Source organism: Phacochoerus africanus, chromosome 6, assembly GCF_016906955.1.
Source record: "Phacochoerus africanus isolate WHEZ1 chromosome 6, ROS_Pafr_v1, whole genome shotgun sequence".
Classification (NCBI taxonomy): Eukaryota; Metazoa; Chordata; class Mammalia; order Artiodactyla; family Suidae; genus Phacochoerus; species Phacochoerus africanus.
This window is the reverse complement of record NC_062549.1, coordinates 112,285,792-112,313,454: the sequence shown is the minus strand read 5'-3', so window position 1 is coordinate 112,313,454 and position 27,663 is coordinate 112,285,792. Positions and strand designations below refer to the sequence as shown.

At 42.3% G+C, this 27,663-nt stretch overlaps 1 protein-coding gene across 3 annotated transcripts in view; it reads right to left on the bottom strand.

The window, feature by feature from the left end:
• Window positions 1-27,663, bottom strand: part of VAV3 (vav guanine nucleotide exchange factor 3) — a 373,579-nt gene that overhangs the window by 279,983 nt on the left and 65,933 nt on the right. For all 3 annotated transcript variants that reach the window (XM_047785154.1, XM_047785155.1, XM_047785156.1), the window contains exon 2: window positions 12,606-12,722. In XM_047785154.1, the coding sequence (XP_047641110.1) occupies window positions 12,606-12,722 (117 nt within the window). The remainder of the gene's footprint in view (window positions 1-12,605; window positions 12,723-27,663) is intronic.

The following is a 27,663-nucleotide window of genomic DNA, read 5'->3' as shown; positions in this document are numbered from 1 at the left end:
ATAATTCTGAACAGCTGTTTCAGAGCGTGGTACAGAACAGCCCTAAAATACGCACAAGCTGTTTAACACTCTTGGACTTCAGTTATTTGATGCTTATAAAACATTTACCGAGCCCCTCCTTTCGTGAATGCAGCCAAGGCTTTTAAAAGTGCCCTAGGCCCCAGAGAACACTCGCTTTACTCTAACCTCAGAGATCAGTCATTTAAGTCCAATAAAAACCCATCAGAAATGATCAACATCACCTTTAGGAGGTTATCATACAGTGAAACACAAAACAAAACGTGCATAAAGGTGAAGAAAAAAATGTGTCTTTAACAGATGGCAGCAAATATAATGTCTATAAACATTGATTCAATCCAGGTTCAAAGGAACTAGCTCTCACGGATATGTTAGGGCTAAGTGCTGACATCTGAGTAGGGTCTAGGTAGAATATGAGATATGATCTAAGGCTATTAGGGAAGTATTACTCATATGTGATAAAGATATGATGGCTGTATAGGAAAATAGCCTTATTTAGGTAGTTATAAACTTTGAAGTACTGAGGACACAAATGCACGATACTTACCTATAATTCCCTTTGAAATGGTTCAGTAAAATAGCAAATGGTATATATATAATAGTAGATAAGGCAAATATGGCCACGTGTTAACAACTTTTGAATAGAGGATATATGTGTGGACACTATCATCACCCTTCTACATTCTGTATGTATGATTATTTCTGTAATTTCTTTAATTCATGGGCTTATTTTGTTTCTATTTTTTTTTTTTTCCAAATCCTGCCAGGCATAAAAGCTTTAAGATTAATTCAAAAAGTTCCCTTTCTGAATTTTTTTTTTTTTTAAGGGCCACACTTGTGGCATATGGAGGTTCCCAGGCTAGGGGTCGAATCAGAACTGTAATCACTGGCCTACACCACAGCCACAGCAATGCCAGATCCTTAACTCACTGAGCGAGGCCAGGGATCGAACCCGCAACCTCATGGTTTCTAGTCAGATTCGTTTCCACTTCACCACAATGAGAAACTCCCCCTTTCTGAATTAATCGGGTTTTTTTCTTGACTTCAGGATAGCTGAGAGATAAATGTAATCTTCAAACTAGCTGCTATGACAATAGTGTCCCTTCCTCTAAATAGCTTCTAGTGTCTTTCCATTTTCAATAGTTTAATCTTTGCTCTGTTTTCTATGTGTTGTCATGATAAGACATCTCAAATTATTCTTAAAAGTGAGCAGGTTATAAACAAAAAGGAAAGACTTGAGGATATTATGTTTATTTCATTTTTAGAAGACAACACTTAGAGGAACATGAAAATAATCTTCATATTTTAAAAGATTTTTCTACAGAATATTTCCAAATTAATTCTATGCTGCTCCAGGATCAATGAGTGGAAAATTCAGGAAGACAGATTATGATTTATCATTAGCAAGATTTTCTAGATAATTCATTATCCATAACTAGAACTTTGTTACTCAGGAAAGCTCTGCGCCATCCCTAGGAACTTTCCAAATACTACAGAAGAAAGTAAAACTATGGGCCCAAAACAGTATAGGAAAAAATATCAAAAAAAAAAAAAATTAAAAAGTATTTGATTGCCTATTTATCTACCTAAATAGCTATTTACTTATGAAAATCTCAGGGGCAGTCTGCTGACCAAAATCTAAATTACAACAAATGTGAAAAACCCTCAGCAATTTTTTGGAAAACAAATAAGTGTGAAACTGACTGATTAATTAATGCCATCTCCCTTTTACTATATAGTAGTTTCACTAAAATGCCCGGAAAGTTTCAATTACTGGCTCCTTAAGAAAATGTACTTCATCATCTGGCAGTAATAAATTCAGGTTCTTCTGTTGTTTCTTCCCCCCAAAACCTAATGAGTTATTAGAAAAACATAAGCAGTGATTCTGTTAAAGCAATGTTAAATTTTATAGACATAAGGAGCAGAGATTTAATTCTAACCTGAAAGTGGCTTTCTATGCATGTTCAAAACTGCGTCACCCAACCTAATGCCAACGCTATCAATCATCATCAAAACTTGACCTAGACTGACCAATAAAAGCGGCACACTTTATCCTCCTCCATCATAATACAACCACTGTGAGGTGATCACTGTCTAAGATGAATTATGAGTAGGCAGCTACTTTCAAAAGACAACTTCAAGCAGCAAGCGGCATCCCTTGACAAAGAAACACAGGATGAAAGTCGCAAGAAAAAGCCTACCGAAGGTCACCAACCACAATTAAGTGTGAAACTGACTGAGTGCACACATGCACACACAGTTCCCGGGGGAGTAGCCTGGAAGATTTCAATGCTTTTCATTCATCCTGGCCGGATGATTGCTGTCTGCTCTCTACACTGGCTTGTCCTGACACTATTAGTTCTCAGACACTATGTTGATGCAGCACGACTTTTCACACCCAAAGAGCATGGTAACTGGCCCTAAAGCAAACCGTAGAAAGGCCCATCATCAATTAACAGTTCTCTGCTGAAGCGCTCCAAAACACAGGTGCTTGAGGTGGAAAACAAGCGACTCTGAAACTAAACTACCGAGAGAGCAAGTGTGCATGGCCAGACTCCACAGAGCCACGAAGACTGCCAAGTATTCTTTCCTATAGTTTCAGGTGTTCATAAAGCTCCCGAGGCACACTTCCTCTGCTAATCCTGTGCCTGCTGATGAGCGCTTACCTCCAGCTCCACCCCCTCATTCTCCACCCACCAAGCACGGAAAGCAGATGCCAGCCCTCCTTTACTCCTCCAGATGAGCATAAACCATGGAAAGCACAGGGAGAGTAAAGATGGAACATGCCATTCCCCTTTTCTAGAGGATCCTGTTGATAGGGAATACACAGGCACAACCGTTCCGGACTCAAGGGCATGGGTTTGGCATCACACCTGCCTGTGTAGACAAATAATTCGGCCACCATAATAGCATGCATTGGGGTTAACCAATTCTCCTTGTGGATTTCTCAATGATGATATTCACAACGCAATGAAAACAAGTTAGACTCACTGAACTCTATACGTAACTTGGAAAAACTCTACCTGACCTTGAATGTGACAGCGTTAAGAATCTCTGAACACAGTTGAGATGGGATACGGCCTGAGAGCAAATAAGCGAGGAATAAGAATGTGAATAGAAATTAGCATGTTATTTGCCACAGCCTTGGAAATACAGATGCTATTCCTAGAAAGCTTCCTATTATTAAAAAAAAAAAAATCTATTTTTAAAAGAAATCATGAAGTCAGAAAAAGGTTGTTAAGTAATCTACCAGAGACTAAGCCTCTACCAGATAATCAGCAAGTGCAAAGAAATAGCGCAAGTGAAATACGGAGACAATTAAGAATAGTCCAACATTGTTTTTAAAAACACCTTCTGAAAAGTAGAACAGACAAAATATCTACCAGGCTGCAAAATATATCTACAGAAAGTTAGTTAAAAATGTCATCAGAATTCTCTTGCATTTGACACACACGCAGAGTAAGTTGCACCTGCTCCATTATTTCTCCCTTGCAATGATCGCTATCTCCCCTCCGGTCATCCAGGGGCAGCTCAGGAGTCAGTGTTCTCTCTTCTCTATCTTACCCTTTCATGGCTCACATCAATTCCTAAACACCCAAAAGCTCTCAAACTCTGGGTCCCTCTTGCTGTTGCTCTAGAAAAGGTCTGTGTAGTTCTCAACCATGCTGCTTCGATCTCACACTTTCTCTTGCAACCACTGCCATTATACCCACCTGTACAGCCCCCTCACCCGACTGACAGAGTGCCTGGCCCAAATGCACAGTGGGCATTTCTGTCTCTCTGCTAAAAACCACTCACTGGCCTTTCTCAATGAAGACTCTGCAAGATTCCAGAGCCCTCCTATCCTGGCCCCAGTCTCTGGGGAACCTTGAGATGCAGCTCACCCCAGCTGCATCCTAACTGAAGCTATGAGGACTCTCTGCAGAATCCCCAACATTCCAAGGGGATCCCCCCTTCCATATCTTCCAACCTGACTGCCCTCTATCTAGAAGGTGCCTTCCCACTTCTGCTTGGAAGCAGTGCAGTACAATCATTAAGAACGTGGCCTTTGAAGCTAGACGTTGTCTCAGACCCATGCTCCATCACCTACAAGCCACATGTTTCTATTTCTGGGCCTCAGTTTCTTTGGCTGTAAAATGGAGATGAATACCAACATCACAGGGTTCCTGTGAGGACAGAGAAAGTGGCAACATAAAGACATGGCACTGGTGGGGGCCTCAAAGATAACAGCCAGAAGCAGTGCTCCTTCCTAGTTTTTTTTTTTTTTTTGGGGGGGGGGGCCTGGATTAAGCATAAGGATAAACTCTGAGGCATCTTTCTTAACCACACTGAGGATGAGCCGATCCCTTTCTCAAGGGATGTTCCTCCCCAGAACCTTTTGTCAATCACCGCATTTAGCACATCACACTGTAATAATGTTTGATTACTTATATCACCTGCAAAGCAGGATATTCCTTGAGGATTAAAAGCATGGCAAATACATGTTGATTAGTACACACATAATCATTCCTTTACCTTGCTACTTTGGTTGAAAAGTCTCTTTAGAAAAGCTTAAATTATATACAAACAACATTAGCCAAATGTATAATGGGGCTCAGAGAGGTCATTGTGTGAAAGGAATTGTAATGCCTAGCTGTAGAGTACTTAAGAAAATATATGCACGAAGTAAAAAATAATAAATAATGGTCATTCATATAACCGTATTTTCACAACAGTTCTGTGTGGTAGATACTACCCCCCTTATAGACGAGGAAACTGAGGATTAGAGGGATCAGGTGACAACCCGGTGGTCACACAGAATCCTACAGGATCTGACTTCCTGGGCCAGTTTCTTTCAAATCAATCACCTCGAAGCCCTAATCATTTCCAGGTGAAAGAGTCAGAGACCTCTTTGTCTTTTTTACCCTGAAGTTTTTTTTTAAGTCATCTACAATCATTCTGTATGGTCCAAATACATAGACCGGGCGGGGGGGCCTGAGAAGGAAGGGCCTTCTCAGTCTGCAGCGGCATATGCAAGCCCACTTCCTGGACCCTGTAGAGCACAGACAAACATGGGAAGGATGCCTGATGACTCAGAGCCTCTTCCAAACCAGAAGCGTAGCTATGATACTCCTTGAGTCAATGGTAAGAAAGAGAAAGCACTCACCACGAAGCTGGGACTGTCCCTCTATGTAATTCCACGCTGCAAAAGCGAGATGTTCCAGCACTCTGCATGTCTCCTCTTCTGCATGCGACCGAAGGTAGAGACACTAGTGGTCCCCAACGTGCATGAAACTTTGGTAACAGAAGAAAGGCTAACCTGTCTACACAACTGAAATCATGTGATGGACAAAACCAGGAGAATCACTTAGAATTCTCTTACTTCTGGTGTTAAGAACTAAGGAAAACTGGCTTGAGGGAGAAACAAAGGAAGTCGGTCTTGGCTCATGTTACAGCAACATCCCCAGATACATGTATGAGGCTCTGGGAACAGTTTGATTCCAGCCTCACCTGACGCCACCAGGATCCTCCTCAGCTCTACTCCCTCCCAGCTGGGTCTGTTTGGAAACCCCACGTGGTTCCCAGGTGGCTGGAGCCCTTCCAAGCTTCATATCCACACATGTCCACAGCAGGAGGAGAGCAAACAAAACTGCCCCTACAAATGTCCCAACACATCATCCAGGTCCCGAGGGACTTGCCCCATTGGGAACTCACCACTATGGCCAATGGGATAGGAGAGTCTGAGTGATTCAACCCTCCAAACTAGATGACTGGAAAAGGGAAAAGGAGAAAAGGTGGTTTCTCAAGGGGTCTTTAAGGCCACAGGAAGAGGGAGAAGGACAGCTGTGCAGGATAAAATCAATTAATGCTACACCACACCAGAAAGAACAAGGTTTATTTCCTAAATTTGCTCCTCCAATCATTAGCTCTTGCACTCAATTAAAATTCAATTGCTATATTTACCACTGAATCTGCAACCCATTAACACTAGTAATGATGGTTGTCGTCATATTTAAAATCAGAGTAACAACCTCTAATATTAACCAAGGACTGCACACTTTGGACCTAGATACTCTCTTAGGCACTTCATTTCTCACCTAACCTCGATTTCTAGATGAGGAAACTGAAGCTCAAAGAGGTTAAATAGCTTGCCCAAGATCACATACTTTTAAGGAGGAATTCAACCTGAGATGCAACTCAGAAACCATGTCCTTATCCAAAACACCACACTACTGCTTCTCAATACAGTTCTCACCAGAATCAACGACCCAGCTCTAAACCAATGCTTTAAATTCCTTTAGACAGTGCCTGTCCTGAACCTTAACACATAGCAACTACCCTCTTGCTACTGAAATCAGCTGGAACAACCTTCAGCTAGCTGTGATGCTCTTTGATTCAAAATAAACTCAAAATGGCTTGAAGACTTAAATATAAGACAAGACACCAGCAAACTCCTGGAAGAGAACATAGGCAAAACATTCTCTGACATCAACCTTACAAATGTTTTCTCAGGTCAGTCTCCCAAAGCAACAGAAATAAAAGCAAACATAAACCAATGGGACCTCATCAAACTGACAAAGTTTTTGCACACAGCAAAGGAAACCAAAAAGAAAACAAAAAGAAAACTTATAGAATGGGAGAAAATAGTTTCAAATGATGCAACAGACAAGGGCTTAATCTTCAAAATATACAAACAACTTATACAACTCAACAGCAAAAAAAACCAACAACCCAATGGAAAAATGGGCAAAAGATCTGAATAGACATTTCTCCAAGAAAGATATTCAGATGGCCAACAAGCACATGAAAAAATGCTCAATATCACTGATTATTAGAGAAATGCAAATCAAAACTACCACGAGATATCACCTCACACCAGTCAGAATGGCCATCATTAATAAATCCACAAATAACAAATGCTGGAGGCAGTGTGGAGAAAAGGGAACACTCCCACACTGTTGGTGGGAATGTAAATTGGTACAACCACTATGGAGAACAGTATGGAGATACCTTAGAAATCTATACATAGATCTACCATATGACCCAGCAATCCCACTCTTGGGCATATATCCGGACAAAACTTTCCTTGAAAAAGACACATGCACCCGCATGTTCATTGCAGCACTATTCACCAAGCCAAGACATGGAAACAACCCAAATGTCCATCGTCAAATGATTTGGATGGAATACTACTCAGCCATAAAAAAGAACAAAATAATGCCATTTGCAGCAACGTGGATGGAACTAGAGACTCTCATACTGAGTGAAGTGAGAAAGAGAAAGACAAATACCATATGATATCACTTAGATCTGGAATCTAACATACAGCACAAATGAACCTTTCTACAGAAAAGAAAATCACGGACTTGGAGAATAGACTTGTGGTTGCTGGGGGAGGGAGGGAAAGGGAGTGAGATGGATGGCATGCTTGGGGTTAATAGATGCCGACTATTACCTTTGGAATGGATTAGCAATGAGATCGTGCTGTGTAGCACTGGGAACTAGGTCTGGTCACTTGCGATGGTGCATGATAATGTGAGAAAAAAAATGTGTACATCTATGTGTAACTGGGTCACCACGCTGTACAGCGGAAAACTGACAGAGCACTGTAAACCAGTTATAATGGAAAAAAATAAAAATCATGATATATAAAAAAATAGAAACAAAAACATATCACCTCACATTTGCCAGGTGCTTTACAACACTTGAAACAATAGCCGTGACATCCATGGGTAGCAGGAAGCAGGCCTTCATACCCACTCGGTGCCACCAAGGGAAGAAACGGACTGCATCACTCATCGGGACGGCAGCAGCCTGATTTCTGTTACTCACTAGAAATGGTCTCATTCCAGAAAAATCCCATGTGTTTCTGCACTGCAAAGGTGCCAACAGACAGCTCAGTAGGAAATGTTTCCAAACAGCAAAGGCGTTCAACAGAAAATGACAATCTGAACAGAGGAACTGAAAAGCCTTTATATGCAGGATGGAAGTGAGCAAATGGACAGATCCTGCTGCAATGCAAAAAAAGGAATAGAATTAATCATTTTAACATCCCTGAGAGGGAAGTGTTTTTTTTTTTTAAATGACATTTCTTAAGCAAAGAAGTCAACTAACAAGATTTGACTTTTTGTTCGTTGTTACCAGAAAACCAGAAAAGGATCTATCTTTTTGAAAAGCAGGGAAGCAGGTGATTTTTCAGAATTACACACAAACATAAGCCCAAAGGCAGAGAGAAGTGGTGATGGTTCTTAAAAGGGTGCCCAAGCTCCTCCCACCTCAGAGCAGGGAGAAGACCGAGCAGGTTCAAGCCAGGACTCCACCTCCATCAGGAACCTTGTTCAGGATAGTTGACCCTTGAACAACGGGGTTGGGGGGGGGGGGGCCTCCCTGCAGCTGAAAAATCTGTGTATCTGAACAGCCAGCCCTCCGTACACACGTTTCCTCTGTATCTGAGGTTCTGCATCTGCGCAACCAACCAACCGGGAATCACGGATCATGTAACACTTAACTGAAGAAGAAATCCGCTCCAAGTGGACCCACACAGTTCAAACTCCTGTTGTTCAAGGGCCAATTCCATGTAACCATCATGAGAGCCAGCATCGCAGTCAACCTCAAGGTCTCTCTCTCCTGACTCCTGAACGAATTCAAGTTACGAAACCCAGTTGCCATCCCCGTGTGATCTGCTTTTCCATCAAAGTGTAGAAAGTGCTCGGGACAATTCTAATTTTTGTTGACATAGTTCGAATTGAAATCAATACCCTATGAACAGTGGGTAAAGAGTTTGATACTAGAAGCTCAAGGGAACCCTGAAAGGCAAAATTATAAATCCTTCTAGAGTTCCCAAAATGTGTGCTTTTCGCCATCTCATACTTTAAAAGAAAAACCATTCATTCGTGTTGATAGCCTAACTCATTCCGTGTCCTATACCTTTCCTCTTTCAAAAGATAAACACAGTGTAATTAGATTCCAAGTGACAGATCACTTGTGCTTTGTAACTTTGTATATTCCTTTGGTTTTTCTCCCATGAGTTCATCCTTTTTTCCTGCACATCCACTCAGCAGCGGGACCCCAAACACGCAGCAGACAAGGAAAGCAGAGCGCTGGCAAGTCAGAAGCCCTGAGCTCCAGATCCTGCTCTGTCCCCAACTAAGGAGACCTTGGAGTACCTTTTAACCTCCCCACCTCCCAGATTTCCTCATCTGATAATCAGGGAAATTGCTCCCTCCTTCACAAGACTGTTATGCAAATCAAATGAGGTCAGTGAGCTGAAGCACTCTCGAGGTTCAAAATTCCATAAAACATTGGAATACAATGATTACATTGATTACAATATATATTACTATCCCTATATGAAAAGGTGCCAAGTAAACATGGATCGGAAATTCACTATTTATGAACTAAGGCAGACAGGGAGCACACACAGAGAGAGATTTTTCATTTTAAGTTGATTGAAAGTTTAATTAAACCTATATCCTGTTAAAATTTATATTCACCACACCAGGAATTAATATTTCTCCAAATTAACGTTCTATTCCCCCTTTTATTTAACCTTATTTTATTTTATTTTATTTTTTTTGTCTTTTGTCTTTTTAGGGCTGCACTCACGGCACATGGAGGTTCCCAGGCTAGAGGTCGAATCAGAGCTGTAACCACCAGCCTACACCACAGCCACAGCAACGCAGGATCCGAGCTGCGCCTGTGACCTACACCACAGCTTGCAGCAATGCCAGATCCTCAACCCACTGAGTGAAGCCAGGGATCGAACCTGCATCCTCATGGATGCTAGTTCAGATTCGTTTCCACCGAGCCACAACGGGAACTCACTTTTTTTACCTTAAAATTTTTTAACTGCATGAATTGTCCAAGTTCCATCACTTACAATCTAGGATCTGTAAACAGGGGCAATAAGATGTACGTGGTGGAGCTGATATGAGAATTGAGTCAATACTTGCAAAGCACTTAGGACCACACGGGCACACAGCCACCACTGCGTGAATGCTTGCTCTGCTGTGCTGCTGCGGAGCAACAGTCCAATCTGGGGGTCAGACCACTGTTGCAATTTCTACTAGACACATGATTGCAGGTGCAGGTGTGCTCATCTCTATCATGAGGGAAACAAAAGTATACCTCATAGGGCTGTTCTGACGATTAAAAAATCTATTTCCAGGGTTTGGAATGGAAATGCTATAAAATTCGGTTGTGATGACTGTTGCACACCTATGAATGTAATACAATTTATTCGGTAAAAAAAATATAGACAGATAGCTATCTCCACACTGAAAAGATATCTGCCGCCTTAAAAGTACACAGTAAGTGGTGGCATTATTGGTGGCTTTGCTTAGGGTAATAATGTTTAATAATAATAATACTGGTAAACTTGGTAAATAAATTATGAAAAAAACACCTTAACGTCTTATTTTTTGCTGGTTTATTTTGGCCAAATACATTTGCAAGGAGATAGAGAACAGCACCAACCCTGGAAGTAGCAAAAATGTACGCGATTTTATTTATTTATTTATTTATTTGTTTATTTATTTATTTAGTCTTTTTAGGGCCGCACCCAAAGCATATGGAGGTTCCCAGGCTAGGGGTCGAGTCGGAGATACAGCTTCTGGCCTACACCAGAGCCACAGCAACGCAGGATCTGAGCCACGTCTGTGACTGACACCACAGCTTATGGCAACGTCGGATTCTTAACCCAATGAGCAAGGCCAGGGATCGAACCAGCATCCTCAGGAACACTAGTCAGGTTTGTCAGCTGCTGAGCCACAACAGGAAATCCCATGAATGTGATTTTTAAAGTGGAATATACAGAATCAAGTTCTCATCTGCAATCCCAAATTTGTTTCAGACTTCCCACTATCAAAACTTTTAAAAAGCCAGAAATACAATTACCCTTAAGAAGTATACAGTTTATTCCTTTACATTCTCTGTATAACCTCAACTCACCTACAATGCTACCTTTGTCTAATCAATCTCGCATGCAATGCTATTGCACTGAACAAAGCCATGTATTTCTACACAATTTTTATGACTACTCCGTCTCTGTCAACACTATTTGGTGCAAATTCAGCTGAAAAATGAAGAGCTTTAAAAAGTCAAGACTCTTCTTTCATTTTTCATTTCCCCAATTCATTTTCATTTTCCATTTCCCCAAAACAGAGGGGGGGAAGAAAGAACAACCAATGAACATTTTTTAAAAAAATAGGAGGAAAGGTCAAAGAGTGGCAAAAGATCTTTCAAAGTTGCGGAGGCATTTTCCCAGCCAGCAGCTTAGAGGACTGGCCACTTCACCTGGAATTCTATCCGATTCCTCTCTGTCTTCATCGCTTCAGTTCACGGCCACAGACAAACGTGCCACTGCCTCTTTATGAGGAGGCGTGGTTTTCAGTTCCTGGTAATTCGCATCACACATTATCTTCCATCACTTTTTTGGACCTCAAGACAGTTAAAATCACAGCTTGCCAGAGAAAAGGGGAATTTTAGACACCATGTTCTTATACCCATTTCCCTTTGTACAGACTTCCAAGTGGGCAGGTATTTGATGATGCAGAGACTGCTGATGTCCAGAAGATCACAAAGCAACCAAGAGAGAAGCCACCACGCCTTCTGCCTCCCAGGGACAGGACGGCTGCCCCACACGTGCCACATTTCAGCATCCAATTCCTTAGGTCTCTACCTCAAGTTTGTGCAATTCCTTCCCATTGCCAAGCAAACCAATCCACTGCTCAGTTTTTATTTTATAATCCAAATATTACATCTTAGAGAGTAAGTAAAGAAGTCTTTATTTGATCAAACAGCCTTTTGATGAAATACTAACACCTGAATGAGAAGCATAAGAGCAAACACCTCAATATCTTTAAATTTTTCCCTTCTTATGTGCTTATTTTCACAATGCAATTATGTCAGCAGGGGCTCAAAATAAGGTCCCCTAACTAACCTGACTCTTTTCTGGCTTCTTAGACACAAGAAGTTTAACTTTATGCCCAATCACTTCAAAATAAATGAACATAACTTTTCCAAGAATGATTTCTGTCCCCTATGACACACGGGTGTTTGGTGTACATCCATGCAATGAGAGTAAATAAACATGAGGACAACTTACATGTGACAATTATTGAAATCCAACAACCTAACACGTACCCACTAAAATACAACCAATAGGGGTAACTGAACAACCTCAAACGTTTCGGTCAGTCCTGTCTTCTGCCAGGCCACCTACCCAAGCAGCAAGAGAGCCAACAAAGTATCCTCAACTCCCCAAGATCGGGTGGCTTTTAGGTGTGGAGAAACCTGGAGTTCAGTCCTCAGGCCTGAGAGCCCCACAAGCTCTACAACACAGAAAACAGGAATCCTGTGCTCCAAGACAACCGAAAGGAGACATCACCTCTGGTTAAAGATTCCCCTAATACTCTTTTTAACAGAAAAATTACCCGCATCTCATTTGGTCAGTTGTTGCTGCTATGGGGTTCTTGGCAAAACCACCTGTGTGTAAAAGTGATACTGAGATCAGGCAGCCACGTGTCCTATTTCAAGATGAGAAACAAGAGTATTTGAGGAAACGGTCTCCAATAAAAATAAAAACAAAAAAATGAAAAAACAATTACCTTTCCGAAGTCACGGACATCAAACAGGTCAAAGGCCTCGAACAGCTCACTCTTTCTCATTCCAAAGGTCTCGCAACAGGCCGTGAGGAACGTCCTTATGTTCTTCAAGCAGAGAAACTGAGGAACAGGAAACAGCCGTCAGCACGCAGTGAATCCTTCCGAAGGCCACCTACCCTCCGTCCCACCCAGAAGGCTGCGAAATGACGAGGAAGGAGGTGCCCTCTGAGGGGGCTGTTCTCGGTCCCTCCCCCAGCAGCGCCCACTGATGCCCGCTCTCTCCTGGCACTGAGGACCCAAGTGCAAACAAGGCAGACGGAAGCCGGCCCCTTCATTCTAACACGAGGAGACAGACAAGAACAAACTCGGCAACAAAAGCAAAAGCATGAGCGTTTTTCTTTTCCTATGGTGATGAGTGCAACAGAGAAAAATAAATTAAAGCTGGGCAAGAGATCAGGAGGGCCGGGGCCGGGGCAGGGGGGCTTCAGTGAGATGGCTGGAGAAGGCGCCGATGAGAAGAGGACATATAAGCAGATCTGAAGACGGGGAAGGAGCAGCCACGCAGAATTACAGGACAGCATCCCATGCCAAGGCCCTGAGGCAGAAATGTGGGGGGATATTACTGAGGAAGAGGTTCAAGGTGGCTGGAGCCGAGTGTGCGACAGGAGAAATGCAGGAGGTGAGCTGGAAAGGCAATGAGGCCAGATGACAAAAGGCTTTGATGGACAAGCTTTTACGATTCCTGAGATGGGAAGTCACTGGAGGCCCGAGAACAGTCGGGGTTGGAAGTGATGTTTTAAAAGTTTTGAATACAGAACGAAAAGGGCTGGAGAAGGATGGAGATGGGAAAACCAGTTGGGAAGCTACCACAATAACCTGGGTGAGAGACAGGTGTTCCATTTTGACTCTTCAGTCGGAGATGCCTATAAGTCATCCCCCGGGAAACGGAGCAGCAGACAACTGGAGGTACACATCTGGAGTGTGGGGCACAGGCGCATACTCCAGTCATAAATCTGAGGGTCTTTAGAGCATGGACAACATTTTTAACCATGGACTTTTGGAGAAAGACGAGAGAAGGAGGACCCATGGGACCAGGTCATCTTAGATCAGGAAAAGAGGGGGAGCCCACACAGGGACTGAGAAAGAGGGTGAACAGGTTTCCCCAGAAGCTAAGAAAAGAAGGTGTTTCTAGGAAGAAGGCGTGAGTGGTAAGCTGCCAGCTGCTGCCACTACTCACATAAGATTTTGACCAAGCACTGTCCATGGAATCTGGCTGTTGAAGGTCATGGGTGCACCCTGACAAAAGTGGGGGGGGGGGGGTGAGGCGGGTAAAGGGGGGAGCTGCATGGTGCAGCTTCAAGAGACAATGGGAAGAGAGCAAGCGAATACCCGATATAGATATCTAGGAGCTTTGCTGCAAAGGGGAGCAGAGGCTTGAGGTGGTCTAGTCAGAGAGAAAGAGAGGTCCGGGAAGGGCTTTTGAACCATGGAAGCTGTTACAACATGTTCCTATTTTGATGGGAAGCAGCTGAGAGGGGGAAAGATGGTCACACAGGGAGAGGGACAGTCCCATAAATGAAGCCCCTGGGGAAAAGGTCTGGTGCTCAAGCGGAGAAGCTCATCTTGGGGAAGAACACGCCCGGCTCGAGGACACTGCAAGGGACAAGAGGGAAGGCAGCCGCTATCACAGCTTAAACAACCAACAGAATTTACTGGCAGTATCTAAAAGGCCGATTCACCTACTCAAAATACACACACATCCTGAATTTCAGAAATAGTAGCTGCAATGGCACACACAAAATTATTAACCTCCAATACGTGAGAAAATTTTTAGCTAATTATTGCATCTTTTCCTTCCCTTCCTTCCCCTCTTTCTCCCCCTCGCCCTCTCTTGTAATGGCCAAGCCTGCGGCCTAAGAAAGTTCCTGGGCCGGGGATTGAAGCTGAGCCACAGATGCAACAACCTATGTAGCTCCTGCAGCAATGCTGGATCCCTTAACACACTGTGCCAGCCGGGATCAAACCCATACCTCTCCAGAGACCTGAGCTGCTGCAGTCAAATTCTCAACCCACTGTGCCACAGCGGGAACTCTTGTTTTCTTTTTGTTTTTTTTTTTAACAATATGGTCAACATTTTATTTTGTTGCTCTGTTTTCCATTTTGGTTTGTTTTTTGATTTGCAGAAAGCCATATTTTACTTCTCTACCTTGGAAGTATTCAAGATTTTTAATGGGCTTAACTCCGACGCAGTTTTACCCTTTACAGGAATCTTTCTTGAGGCTTCAATATTTCAGAAGGGGTTAAAACCACAGGGGAAGCATCATAAACCCTTTGAAGCAAAGGCAGCAGCCCAATCAGCATACACCGTTACTGCTTTCACTTTAAAAAATTCATAAGAGACCTTTAGGACATAGAATCACTCTGCATGTAGCTCTTCCACATAGAATTGCTTATTTACAGATTAAAAGCCTTGCATTCTGCCAAGATAGACAATAATTACTCTCTTGGGATTATGCAATGGTTCTCTTGCAATATTTTTTACATAATTAAGTGCCCAACTCATAGCTCACCAAGGAACAAAGCATAATTGCACATGCTACCCTCTGAAGATTTCACACCAAACTCAAATTTTCCCCCATGTAGGAAAAACCACAGTAGATCTCCATTCAAGTGCTTTGATCACTAATTCAGAAAAATATTATGATTGAAAGTCAAAAAAAGAAAGAAAGAAAGAAAGAAAGAAAGAAAGAAAGAAAGAAAGAAAGAAAGAAAGAAAGAAAGAAAGAAAGAAAGAAATGTAGTCCTCATCGCATGCATAGAAGAGAAGATTTAAAAGCAGAACCTCCCCTTACCTCTGGAACCACTCTTAACCTTATTTGACCCTTATTGATTCAATTCTATTAAGTTCCACAAATATTTACTGGATTTGAAAAATCTCACAGGTGCGCTCTCACACTTCCAGGCAGTCATCAGGTTTGGTCACCTTTTTATTTAGGTATATTTTTAGTCAACTGTTTTGGAATGCCTACAAGTTCAAAACATGGGAAATGCGAGAAAAACGAGTTAAGACAAGCGTCTCTGTTAACCGTAGCTGGAGCTTTTCATAGTCACTCAATAATCGGCTAATAACCCTGGGATCCCACTTCCACCCAGGCCTTGGTGCAAGTACAGGACGTGTTGAGGGACAAAGGAAGTGGCCTTGGTGCCATTCCAGAAGCCCTGGACAGAGTGGGGCCTGCCAGCCTTTCTGCCTGTCCCCAGACTTTTGCTTGGTGTTCCTTCCATTGCACTTTTTCTTTTCCCAGTTTATTTTTTTAATTTCAAACCAAAAGAAACGTTGAAAGAACAGAACAAGGAACACTCCATTTACGCAACAACTGTAACGTCCTGCCATGTGGGGTTTTGTGCGTCAATCATTTCTCTTATTTATTTACAAAATCGTTGCTAAAGTATGCGAAAGTAAGTTTAGACATCCAGGCGCGTCACTCCTCAAAAACTCAACAGGCATCACCCAGGAATAAAGTTGTTTTCCTAAATACCCATAAGACCATTGTCACACCAGAGAAAATTAACAATAATTCCATATCATCTTGTATCCATTACATATTCAAATTTCACCCATTGCCCACCCAAGGCCTTTTTACATGAGCCCCCTCTCCCCTCCTACCCCACACTCTCTAGGGTCCTGTTCAATTTTACCCACTACTTTTGGTTGCTTTATCTTTGCAGTATCTTTTAAGCTAAAAAAGATACTTTTTTTTTTAATAATGATACTGATTTGGAAGAATCCAGACCCAGGTGTCTTTATACAATGTTCCACAGTCTGCATTTGTCTGTTTACTTCCTCCTGGTATCATTAAACGCATTCCCCCATCACTTATATTTCCTATGAACCAAAGGTAAGTCAAGATACAAGTTAAACAGTTTAGGGAAAAAAAATATTTTATGCTGTGAACTTCATACTTCTTCACACCAGAAGACACCAAATGTTAGGCTACCCCATGATTGTGGATTCGAGGCTTGATCACCTGGTTAAGGTGATTACTGCCACATCTCTCTACTGTAAAGGTATGGATTCCCCTTTATATCAGTGAAGCCTGGGGGGGGGGGGTCATCTGTGGCTGTCCTATTTCCCAACAATTCTTCACCATGCATTTAGCATCCACTGACAAGCTTTGCTTCAAATATTGCATCTGGGACTGCAAAATTCAATCATGTCTTCCACATGTATTAGCTGGTATTCTTGCCAAAAGACAAATTTCCCCCGTCCTCCCTCTTTTATTTTTTTTTCAAACTTTTGTTTGTGTAATAATTAATTGCCATCATTATTCCTTTTGACATTCACAGAGTCCCAAATTTGGCCACTTGGGGTCTCTTCAAGCTGGTCCCTGCGTCCTTTTGACTTGACTCCATTTGCCTTTATTTTCTTAGATGAAGCTGTCCTGGGCCCACCCCATGGTTCTCCCTGCTCAAGCTCTGTAATCAGCCATTTCTCCAAACAGTTCTGTTTCAATGTACACAGGAAACATTATTTAGAAACCAGAGTCTGAGCATCAGGCTGCTCCCAAATTACATGAGGCAATTATATCCAATGAACCCCTAACTCCACCCTTTGCTTAAGCAATCCATCGCTTGCAACAGAAAGAGTTAATGTAAACAAGAATGGTGTGAGTTATCTCCCAAGTACCTCTCCAAATCCTGTCGTTTTTCTTTGTGGAGTGTCCCAGAAGCCAACTACTTATCTCACACTGTTGAGAGAGAGAAAACCCTTTCACTGAGTATGTTTAGGCCTAGAGAGGTCACTGGTGTTTTGACCCACTAACAGTGCTCTGTATCCCTGGCAGCAGCTGAAAACATTCTGCCTTGAGACCTGGTTGATGACACACGCAGACAAATGCAGCTCATTATTTCACTTCGTGACCACACCTTATGCTTGGCCAAAAATGATAAAATGTTGTTAGATCACTTATTTTAGATTTTTTTAGAATTTAGGATTGCAATTTTAAGTATCAGAATTAAATAACTGCAGGATGCTTTAAGTATTAAATATATCCACACATGACAGCTACCAAAATCAAGGATACATGCAAGGTCTACACAGTCTTTCCTCATTTAACAAATATTAACGCGGTGCCTTTTAGGTAGTAAGCATCATAAAACTTCACAAAACATCCCAACTGGGCACTGATTTATTAACTTATTAAATACGTATTAATTGAATGAAACTGCCAACAACTGGACTTAAAAAAAAAAAAAAAAAGGCAAATATGACCCAATTTCTGCCCTCCAAAGAGACAATCTAGTCAGGCAGGGCACAGACACAGGAATGCACAATGACAGGGCGAGTGCTGTGAAGAAGGCCCTTCAAAGGTTCCTTGTGAGTCCTAGAGTATCAGAGAGAGCCTTCTGGAGTAAGTGGAAGAGGAGCCCCTGCAGGGTGAACCCGCGTCAGCCACAAAGATAGAAGGAGCGGTTGATGTTCAAGGAGGGGAAGGGAATCGCCAGCCTCCGGTGCGAGGGTGTCCCAGGTCAAGGGCACAGGATGCAAATGAGACAAGACGAAGAAATGGACCAGGGTCGGGGGCAGGGGGGCAGTCGTGGAGGTGGTTCAGAATCAATATGACACTCCGGGGAGCAGCGAGAACAGTGCGGCGGGGCGGGGCTGGGACCTGCAGGGCAAGCCCAAAGGGATGGGGGCTTCATCCTAGCAGAAACAAACACTGAGGTTTGAAAGAGGGAATAGAAGACTCAGTTCAGGGTTTTAGGGCTATTAGAGTAATTCTGAGTGTGTGCTATATACCAAGATCTATGCTAAATGTTTATGTCTTTTAATCCTCACAACAACTCAATCAGGAAAGCTTTTTTTTTTTCTTTCTGTCATGTATATCGAGGCTTAGATGTTCACCCAAGCTTACATAACTGCATTTGCCAAAGTAATGGAGTCATAATTCAAATCCACACCGTCTGGCTACAGCCTACATCCTTAACCGCTGTGTTACACTAGCTCCATTTTGCAGTGTGCAAAATTAACTGTTCTTGTTTTCTCTTTACAAGGGAGATGAGGAGGGGGGTAGCTAAGGAAGAGGACAGAAAGCTGTTATAGTCATTTAATGAAAAAGTTACTGGGTGATTTGGACTAGGAGGGTCGAAGGAGCAAGGGAACGAACTCTGGCAGGAAATACGGAAAAGAAATGCCTGGCAACTGATTGAATATGAGTGGGGTGAGGGAGAAAAGAAGGGTTGAGAATTATACCCACTGCTCTGCCCTGGTCACTGCACAGGCAGCAGTGGGTAGTCCCTGAAGATGGTTACTTAGCAAGTTAGGGAACAGGGTATGTGAAAAGGGGGCCACCAACTGAGTCCGTGAATTCTTTTTTTTTTTTTTTTTGGTCACTTTGTCCTTTTAGCGCCACTCCCTCAGCATATGGAGGTCCTCAGGTTAGGGGTCTAATTGGAGCTATAGCCGCGGGCCTACACCACAACCACAGCAATGCGGGATCCAAGCCGCGTCTGCGACCTACACCACAGCTCATGGCAATGCCGGATCCCCACTGGGCCAGGCCAGGGATCGAACCCGCAACCTCATGGTTCCTAGTCGGATTCGTTTCTGCTGCACCACTACGGGAACTCCTGAGTCAATGAATTCTTGACTTCATATGGAAAGGCCCAGTGAGGACAGATACTGCAGAGCTTCTCTCTAGGATATATCCAGTGACAAGTGACACATCCTGATGACGCAGCCAGCAGTCTTCAACCACCATGCTCACCCCCTCTGCCCCTTCAGAAATACATAAACAGCTGGCTTATTTATTACAAGGTGGAGAAAAGCACTCAGGAAAGATGCAGAAAACTTTCAAAAGAAGAAAGCTTAACACTGTCAAGGTCTAAGACAACCTGAAAGTTACAAGTCAGGCCAGAGCTCTCTAGGTTAGAAGATGTTTCATAACCAGGTAGCTATCACAACAGACAAGGCCAAGGGGCTTTTTTCATGGTGCAGCCTCTTCATCATTCCCACTTCAAGGCTAGTGAGATCAGTGTTACAGAAAGGAAACATTTAAAGGTCAGGCTGCTAAAAAGTTCACCATAAAACCCTTCAAGACTCTCTTTTCCCTCTACTTTTATTAAGCGTATGGCTTCCTTTTTCCTCTATGTGTGCAGAAACCATTTTGCCTTTTCTCAATGCTATGAATGCAAATAGGATCGCTTCCCCTTTCTTGTTCTTGTACTTCTCTAAAACTGTCAGCAATCATGGACTGGTGTTAACTGAGGCTGCGTAACAGAAAAACCTGTGGCTTGTTGTGAAACGAGTTATTTCAATCTCATCTGAGACAGGGTATCTTGTGGGAAAGTGGACAATTTCTAATACAGCTTCACAACCACGTGGATGTGCTGACTTACTCCAATTTTCGCAGGAGCCACCAAGAGCCAGGCTCATTTCTTGGCTTCTTGATGGGATACTCGTTATCCCATTTGAAGGCAAGTCTCTGAATTTAAGCGTCTGGCGGAATTTGAATTATAAGTGTGGCCATTACAAGCTGATTGACGGTGTTGAAAGGCACAAAAGAGGCCGTGATGAAGCCCATCTACAAATATCAACGTCCAAGAAGTCTTCCTTCTTAGCTGAGACTTAAGCCAACCTCTCCCCAGCACCCCTGGCATTCTAAGTCTTCCTCTCCCCTCTCCAAAGGCTACCATCATGCCTTGCAGAACTAGTAGGCAGGGAGGCAGGTATGGAAGGGAAATATTAATAAATCAAGTTTCTCCCTTACCTTGGTTTTCTATGTCTGGCCCATTCACCAGACTGTCCCGTGTCACTCTCTACCTCTGTCTTGCAAAATTAGGCCAACTAAATCTTACCTCTTTTGGAAAACTTTCTTTTTAAAAGAAGGAAAAGAAGAATTTGTATTTGTATGGGGACCTCATTTGTCCCTTTCACTGGAGAGTCAGTGGGTCCCAACAGAAAGGGCATCGTCACCATTGTTCCATGAAGAATCCCCTCTACAGATGCTGCCTAAATAATTCTGAAATAGTTACGTGCATAGCATCCGTTCAGGACTACATAATACCTTCAGTTTTTCTGATCCTGTTGTTATAAATAAATTAAGACCCTACTTATAGGTGGAATCTAAAAAAAGGATACAATGAACTTCTCTGCAGTACAGATACTGACTCAGACTGTGAAAACCGAGGGGTTTCCCAAGGAGACCGGTTGGGGTGGGGAGGGATGGGCTGGGGGTTTGGGATAGAAATGCTCTAAAATTGAGTTGTGATGACCATTGTACAACTATAAATATAATAACATTCACTGAGTTAAAAGCAAAAAAAAAAAAAAAAAGACCCTAACGAGCACTCAAGGAAGAAAGCCAGAAATGGAGGAGGACCGCTTCTCAGCTCCAATTTTGTGCTCAAATAACTACAACTCCCTTATATTTTCAGTAAACTGAAAGCCAGTATTTCCACTTTGATTATTTTCTAGGCTGCAATTCATTTTTAGAGGATAAAAATTTAATTACTTCATCCAAAATATAATAATAATTCAGGGGTTCCCATTGTGGTTCAGCAGGTGAAGAACCTGACATAGTGTCCATGAGGATGCAGGTTCGATCCCTGGCCTTGCTCAGTGGGTTAAGGATCAGGCATTGCCACAACCTGTGGTATGGGTCGCAGATGTGGCTCAGATCCAGTGTTGCTGTGGTGCAGGCTGGCAGCTGCAACTCTGATTCAACCCCTAGCCCGGGAACTTCCATATGCCACAGGTGCAGCTGGCCATAGAAAGAAAACAATAATGATTTAATAACACTTAAAGTTACAGGGCTTTGGAGTTCCCACCCTGGCACAGTGGGTTAGGATCCTACTGCAACAGGTCAGGTCTCTGTGGAGGTACAGGTTCCAACCCAGGGCTGGTGAGGTGGGTTAAAAGATCCAGCATTACTGTGTCTATGGTAGAGGTTGCAGCTGTGGCTTGGATTCCAACCCTGGCCTGGAACTTCCAGATGCCACAAGGGTGGCCTTTAAAAAAATTAAATTAAAAAAAAGTTATAGGGTTTTTCCCTTGTCTTCAATGATGAAGTATTCTTGTGGGTTACATGTAACTACTGAAATGATTAAGCTCATACCCGTAGGGCTAAGTTGTAAAAACACATGTATCCCCTGGGATAGACCATGATGAAAAGAATATAAAAAATAATGTGTGTATCTATATATGTCTGTGTGTATGTGTGTATTACAGAAATTGGGACAACACTTTAAATCAAATATACATTAATTTTTTAAAATTTTTTTAATAAAAAAAACGGGTGGGGGGATGTGCTTGGGCTGTGGGATGGAAATCCTGTGAAATCAGATTGTTATGATCATACAACTATAGACGTGATAAATTCATTTGAGTAATTAAAAAAAAACAAACAACTTCCCCAACGTGTATCCCAACTACTCTATAGGACCAGGCTCATACCTGTGATAATATCTAGCTTGACTATATCTGTTTGCCCAACTGTTCCTACATGAAATAAATATTTTTGACGGTAGAGACTACAATTATTTCATCTCTGTTTCCCCAGAGCTTTTAAAACAGACAAATGTTTGCAGAAATTGATGAATGAATGGTGATGCAGTTTATCACATAGAAAAATAAACAGTAATCCTTCCCTGTTAGCCAGCAAACTTGTATTAAATTTTTACATTAAACTGTTATTGTATTCTCTTACTTACATGCTAATATATCAGTATATCTTCGTGATGAAATCACCTCAAAAGCCTTTTTAGAAGTTGGTGATGTTAATAATTACAAATAAAATACTTTAAATTATTAAGCAGTTTTGCTCATTAGCATCAGCTGGGTTGCCAACCCAGATGATGGTGTGTATTCAGTGGTGAATTTCAGGGTCCCTGGCCAGCTGTCACCATCACACATACACACAAGCCCTCTGCTGCGTTCTACAGCTTGTCTTCATAAGGAGCACCGCACCTCTCTCCTTCGGCAGGAACTTAGTTCAGTTTTAAAGGCTTTTCTGTCAACCCCGGCATTAGCTCTTGGACCCGGGGGAGAGGAAAAAAAAAAGCTAATACATAGCATCTTTAATCCTCCTTATGTATTTCTAGTATGTGCACTAGAAAACTAAATCCCTGGGAAGTGTAGAGATCAAAATTAGCCTGAAGCACCTATTTTACTATATTCCTTAAGCTGTTAATGAAAGTCATACATGGTAGCCTTTAATGAGAAAAAGTATCACTCGGTCATATCATTACCTGGAACACAGCTCCCCTGCAGCACACTAAAAATGGCCCAATCCATGTTCCAGAGAAGCCTGGCTTGCAAGGCTCCCTATCATGGGTACAGAAAAAGAGTCATTTCTTTCTGCACAGGCCATTATGGGACAGTCGAACGCAGTCGCTGGAGGTCAGGATCTACATATGGGTGGAAGCAGTCACAGCAACCGCAGTGAAGTCACGGTGGTGGAGGGAGCAGCAGGGATGGAATCAGAGGCACAGCCAAGACAGCCAAGCCCTGGGAGGCAGGGAGCGAGAGCCACCTTTGACTGGGTTACCCCAAGGCAGGCAACTGTGGTGGCTCTTCAGTGGAAACAACACTCAGAATAAGGAAATATCTTGTGGTGACACACATTTACTTGGCTTTTAGAGATGAGCCTTAGAAATCCATCGATCCAGAGAATGGAAACAAAGTTTAGTGTTGAGTCTGCTCTAAAAGAAAAGGGCGGAGTTCCCGTCATGGCTAAGTGGTTAATGAATCCAACTAGGAACCATGAGGTTGCGGGTTCTATGCCTGGCCTTGCTCAGTGGGTTAAGGATCTGGTGTTGCCACAAACTGCAGCATCATTCATGGATGCGGCTTGGATCTGGCGTGGCTGTGGCTGTGGTGCAGGCCAGTTACTGCAGCTCTTATTCCCTAGCCCCTAGCTTGGGAACATCCGTATGGCTTGGATGTAGCCCTAAAAAGACAAAAAAAAAAATAAAATAAAATAAAAATAAGAAAGAAAGAAAGAAAGAAAAGGGCTGTATGCAAAGGGAAACACTTGGATTAGGGGTTGAATTTACTGCAGTTGATCCTTGAACAACCTGAGTTTGAACCACGCAGATCCACCCAAGCACAGATTTTTTTCGATAGTAAATACTACCGTACTACACTGTCGGTGGGTGGCTGGCTGAATGGGGGTGTGGAGGAAACTCCCGCACAGAGGACCCCGGACAAGGAGGGCCGACTCTAAGTTGTATATGGATTTTTGACTACAAGGAAGTCGGTGCCCAAACCCCCAAATTGTTCAGGGTCCACCTGCTCTTTTTTTTTTTTTTTCCTCTGTATGACCAAGTGATCGTTGTTCAAACAGCAGTGTCAAGTACCCTCTTCACAAATACATTTAGCTGTAAAAACACATGCTAACATTTTGTCCTTCCACCTCCACAATAAATGCCTCTCAAACCCCCATATTTGAATATCCAAAAGGCATCTCTCCTATTGCCTTTCACACAGAAAATCTCTGAATATTTTGCCAGCCTCATGTCTTAATTTTCAATTCAAAACCCTTGGTTGCTGTTCACGTAAAGTCTCGGCCACAAGATCCCCCAGGGCTGACACCAAATCACCCACAGCTCAGATCCTGGGCTCTGTGATGCCGCGTGATCCCCACTCTGTTTGACCTCCTCCCCAGAATGATATGCATTTTTATTTTGGGGGCACACGTTAATTTTTTCAGCTCATTTGCTGCTTTGTCATTTCTTTGTGTTACCATGAAGTGGGAAAGTCACATCATTAAATTCGAAATAATTATTAACTTGATAAAAATACATTACCAGGGCTCTAAGCCAGTCTGTTAATCTGAATATTTTTGGAGGCTGTTTTGGTAAAAACATCCTAAGGAGTATACTTAGGAATACTGTGTTAATTCCTGCATATAAAGTACATATAATTCCTGTAGGTAAAAGGAAATGACTAATGCCTGCTTTATAACCTTAGCAACATTATTATACCTACTAGCATAATGAATACAGGGAACACTGCTGGTAACCATATCCTGCAATATCAATGGGGTAAAGAAGTCATCTGCAATGCAGCTGAAAATGAAGTGTGACACCTTTCCCCAAGTAATTTCAACTTCAGAAAAGAGAGGCAATTTACGGAAAAAGACGTTTCCCTCAAATAATTCCAAAAATGTTTAAACCGCCATTCAGATCAACTGAATATTCAGCTCTGGACTAAGCCACCTACCTCGCCTGCCTCCTTCCCTCGCTCCAAAAGACAGCACCGCTTTCTTTTTCCTTAGTGCCTTTCAGTAGGCTTCTTCTGCCCACTGAACACCTTTGAGCAAACCTGAATTAACTCTGGAATGAAATTATTCCCATATAGATCACCGGGGTGTTTGGTGCCAAATTACATTCTATTTTCCACCCACATTTGTAACCTCTCAAATTGTTATTCTATCTGCACCCACACTGCTCCCAATTTAGCATCGCCTTCACATTTCATGCAAATTGTCCTTATCACTTTTGATTTTATCACCTGACAGAGAGACTGCTGTATGATTCAGGCTCCAGGTTTTAGCTCTACTCACTATTTCACAATTTATTTTATTAAAATAAAGGCGTGGCGCAATGGTGAGCGAATCCGACTAGGAACCATGAGGTTGCAGGTTCCATCCCTGGCCTCACTCAGTGGGTTAACGATCCGGCATTGCCGTGAGCTGTGGTGTAGGTCACAGGCGCAGCTCAGATCCCGCGTTGCTGTGGCTCTGGCGTAGGCTGGTGGCTGCAGCTCCGATTCAACCCCTAGCCTGGGAACCTCCATATGCCGCGGGAGCAGCCCTAGAAAAGACAAAAAACAGATAGATAGATAGATAGATAGATAGATAGATAGATAGATGGATGGATGGATGGATGGATGGATGGATGGATGGATGGATGGATGGATGGATGGATGGATGGATAGATAGATAAAATAAAAATAAAACAAAAGTGTGGACTTTTCTAAGTTACATAAGAGTACATAGAATTTGTACTAAAATCACTGTTTTACCAAGAACTGAATTCAAAGTCAGACTTTTATCTGACCAGTATCATGTATGTTATCTGTATGTTTATACACATATATGCACACACATGATTTTTTTCAATACATACCATTACTTCTATATAATATTTCCTTCCTGAAATTTAACCAAGTAGAATACTTAACCAAGTAGAAGCACATCTTAATTAAGTAGAAAAAAATGCTCCTTGGTATTTCCTTTTTCCTACCATTTCCTCATCCTTCCAGAAAGCTCTGTCTGCCCTCCCTAAATCCTGGAGATTTGTACTCGGTTTAGAAAACCCGTTAATCAAACAATCACCAATACCTCTCATCATGTTATCACCATGTCTATCGCGAGCCCAATACCAAATAAACAGTGTTTTACTTCCAGAGCAATAGAAAAATCCAAATAGAAAAAAAAAAATAAAATAAATGGATGTATTAACCCATGTGGTTAACGCCCTCGGCCAGATACCTTTTGTCTTCCTTGAGTCAAATCTCCCAGTGAACTTAATTCCAAATTAAATGTTGAATGAATTTCATGTAATTAAATGAATTAAATGTTGTATCCTTCTCTACCCCCAACTCGAGTAAATACTTTAACTCCTGCAGTCTCAAATCTGCTCCCAACTCAGCCTCTTCTTCACCAAAGTATTAAAAATACTTTCAGATTGCACAATTTAAGCAGACTGGATGCTTATCATTCTAGAACTGTCTTCTCCCTAAGCAGAGGTTTATAGGTTCTCTCTTCAGCAGGAGTTACCTATTGTCATCCGAATCCTAAAAGGCAGTGTGGATGGTTTTGGTTTGGGCTTTTGCTTTTGTCGTTGTTTACGCTAACAACAACTGAAATGCTACATTCTCTGATTTTTGGACAGTCATTGGTAGCTGCAGTTCCCTCTGCCTAGAATGGCATTTCCATAGGAAAACCAGTGTCCTGAACTACCACGGCTGATCTTTAAGCCCTACTGTCCTGCTGCAATGATTGATGTTTTACAAATTTTTGTTTGTACAATAAACCACATAAATATTCTTCCTCTTGCGAGAACATCCATCCCCTTCACAACACCAGAGCAAATCACACTCATGTGTTGAGGCTTCCCTGGCAACCCCAGGTAAGGCTGCTCATTCTCTCCTCTTGTTACATCACACTAATCACGTATCTTTTATAAAATGTGCCAAATTGTAGAGTAACAAAATTTGATTTTTTTATGTATTTTATTTTTGTCTTTTTAGGGCTGCCCCCGCGGCACATGGAAGTTACTGGGCTATGGATCCGATCAGTGCTGCAGCGACAGACCTGCGCCACAGTCACGCCAGATCTGAGCTCCATCTGCAACCTACACCTCAGCTCATGGAAACACCAGATCCTTAACCCAATGAGCAAGGGCAGGGATCGAACCTGTGTCCTCATGGATACTAGTCAGATTTGTTTCTGCTGAGCCACGATGGGAACTCCAAAATTTGATTAATTTCTTGCCATGTGGCCCAAACATAGACTAACACAGCGCAAGCACCATACATACACACATACACACACAGGAACATGTACCTTCATATACACACACACATACACACACAATATACACAAACAATACACACTGGCTACCAAAGGGCTTAGGAACTAGAAACAAGAGAACTGGGTGCAAATGCTGGCTCTGCCGAGAGGAACTGTGTGGCTGTAAGGAAGTTATTTAGTGTAGTAATTAAGAAAGGGTTCAAGGGTCAGAAAGGCCTGCATTCAAGTGACCCACCCACTGGCCTGGTGAATTTAGGAAACATACTTGACTTCTCTAAGTTCCAGAATTTAAAATGCAGACAAATTCTAGTTTCCTTATAGGACAGTACTTAGTTTAGTGAAATTACAGGTCGAGCATAATTTTAGTAAGGATTCCTAAATACTGCCTAATGCTTTTTATAATAAGGTGATTATGACAATGAAATAAAATATATCCCTAATTTTATACAATTCACATCATTATGGAAAACCACCATCAGCAGAAGTTTTAGGCAATCACTCAACCTATGTGAGTCTTGGTT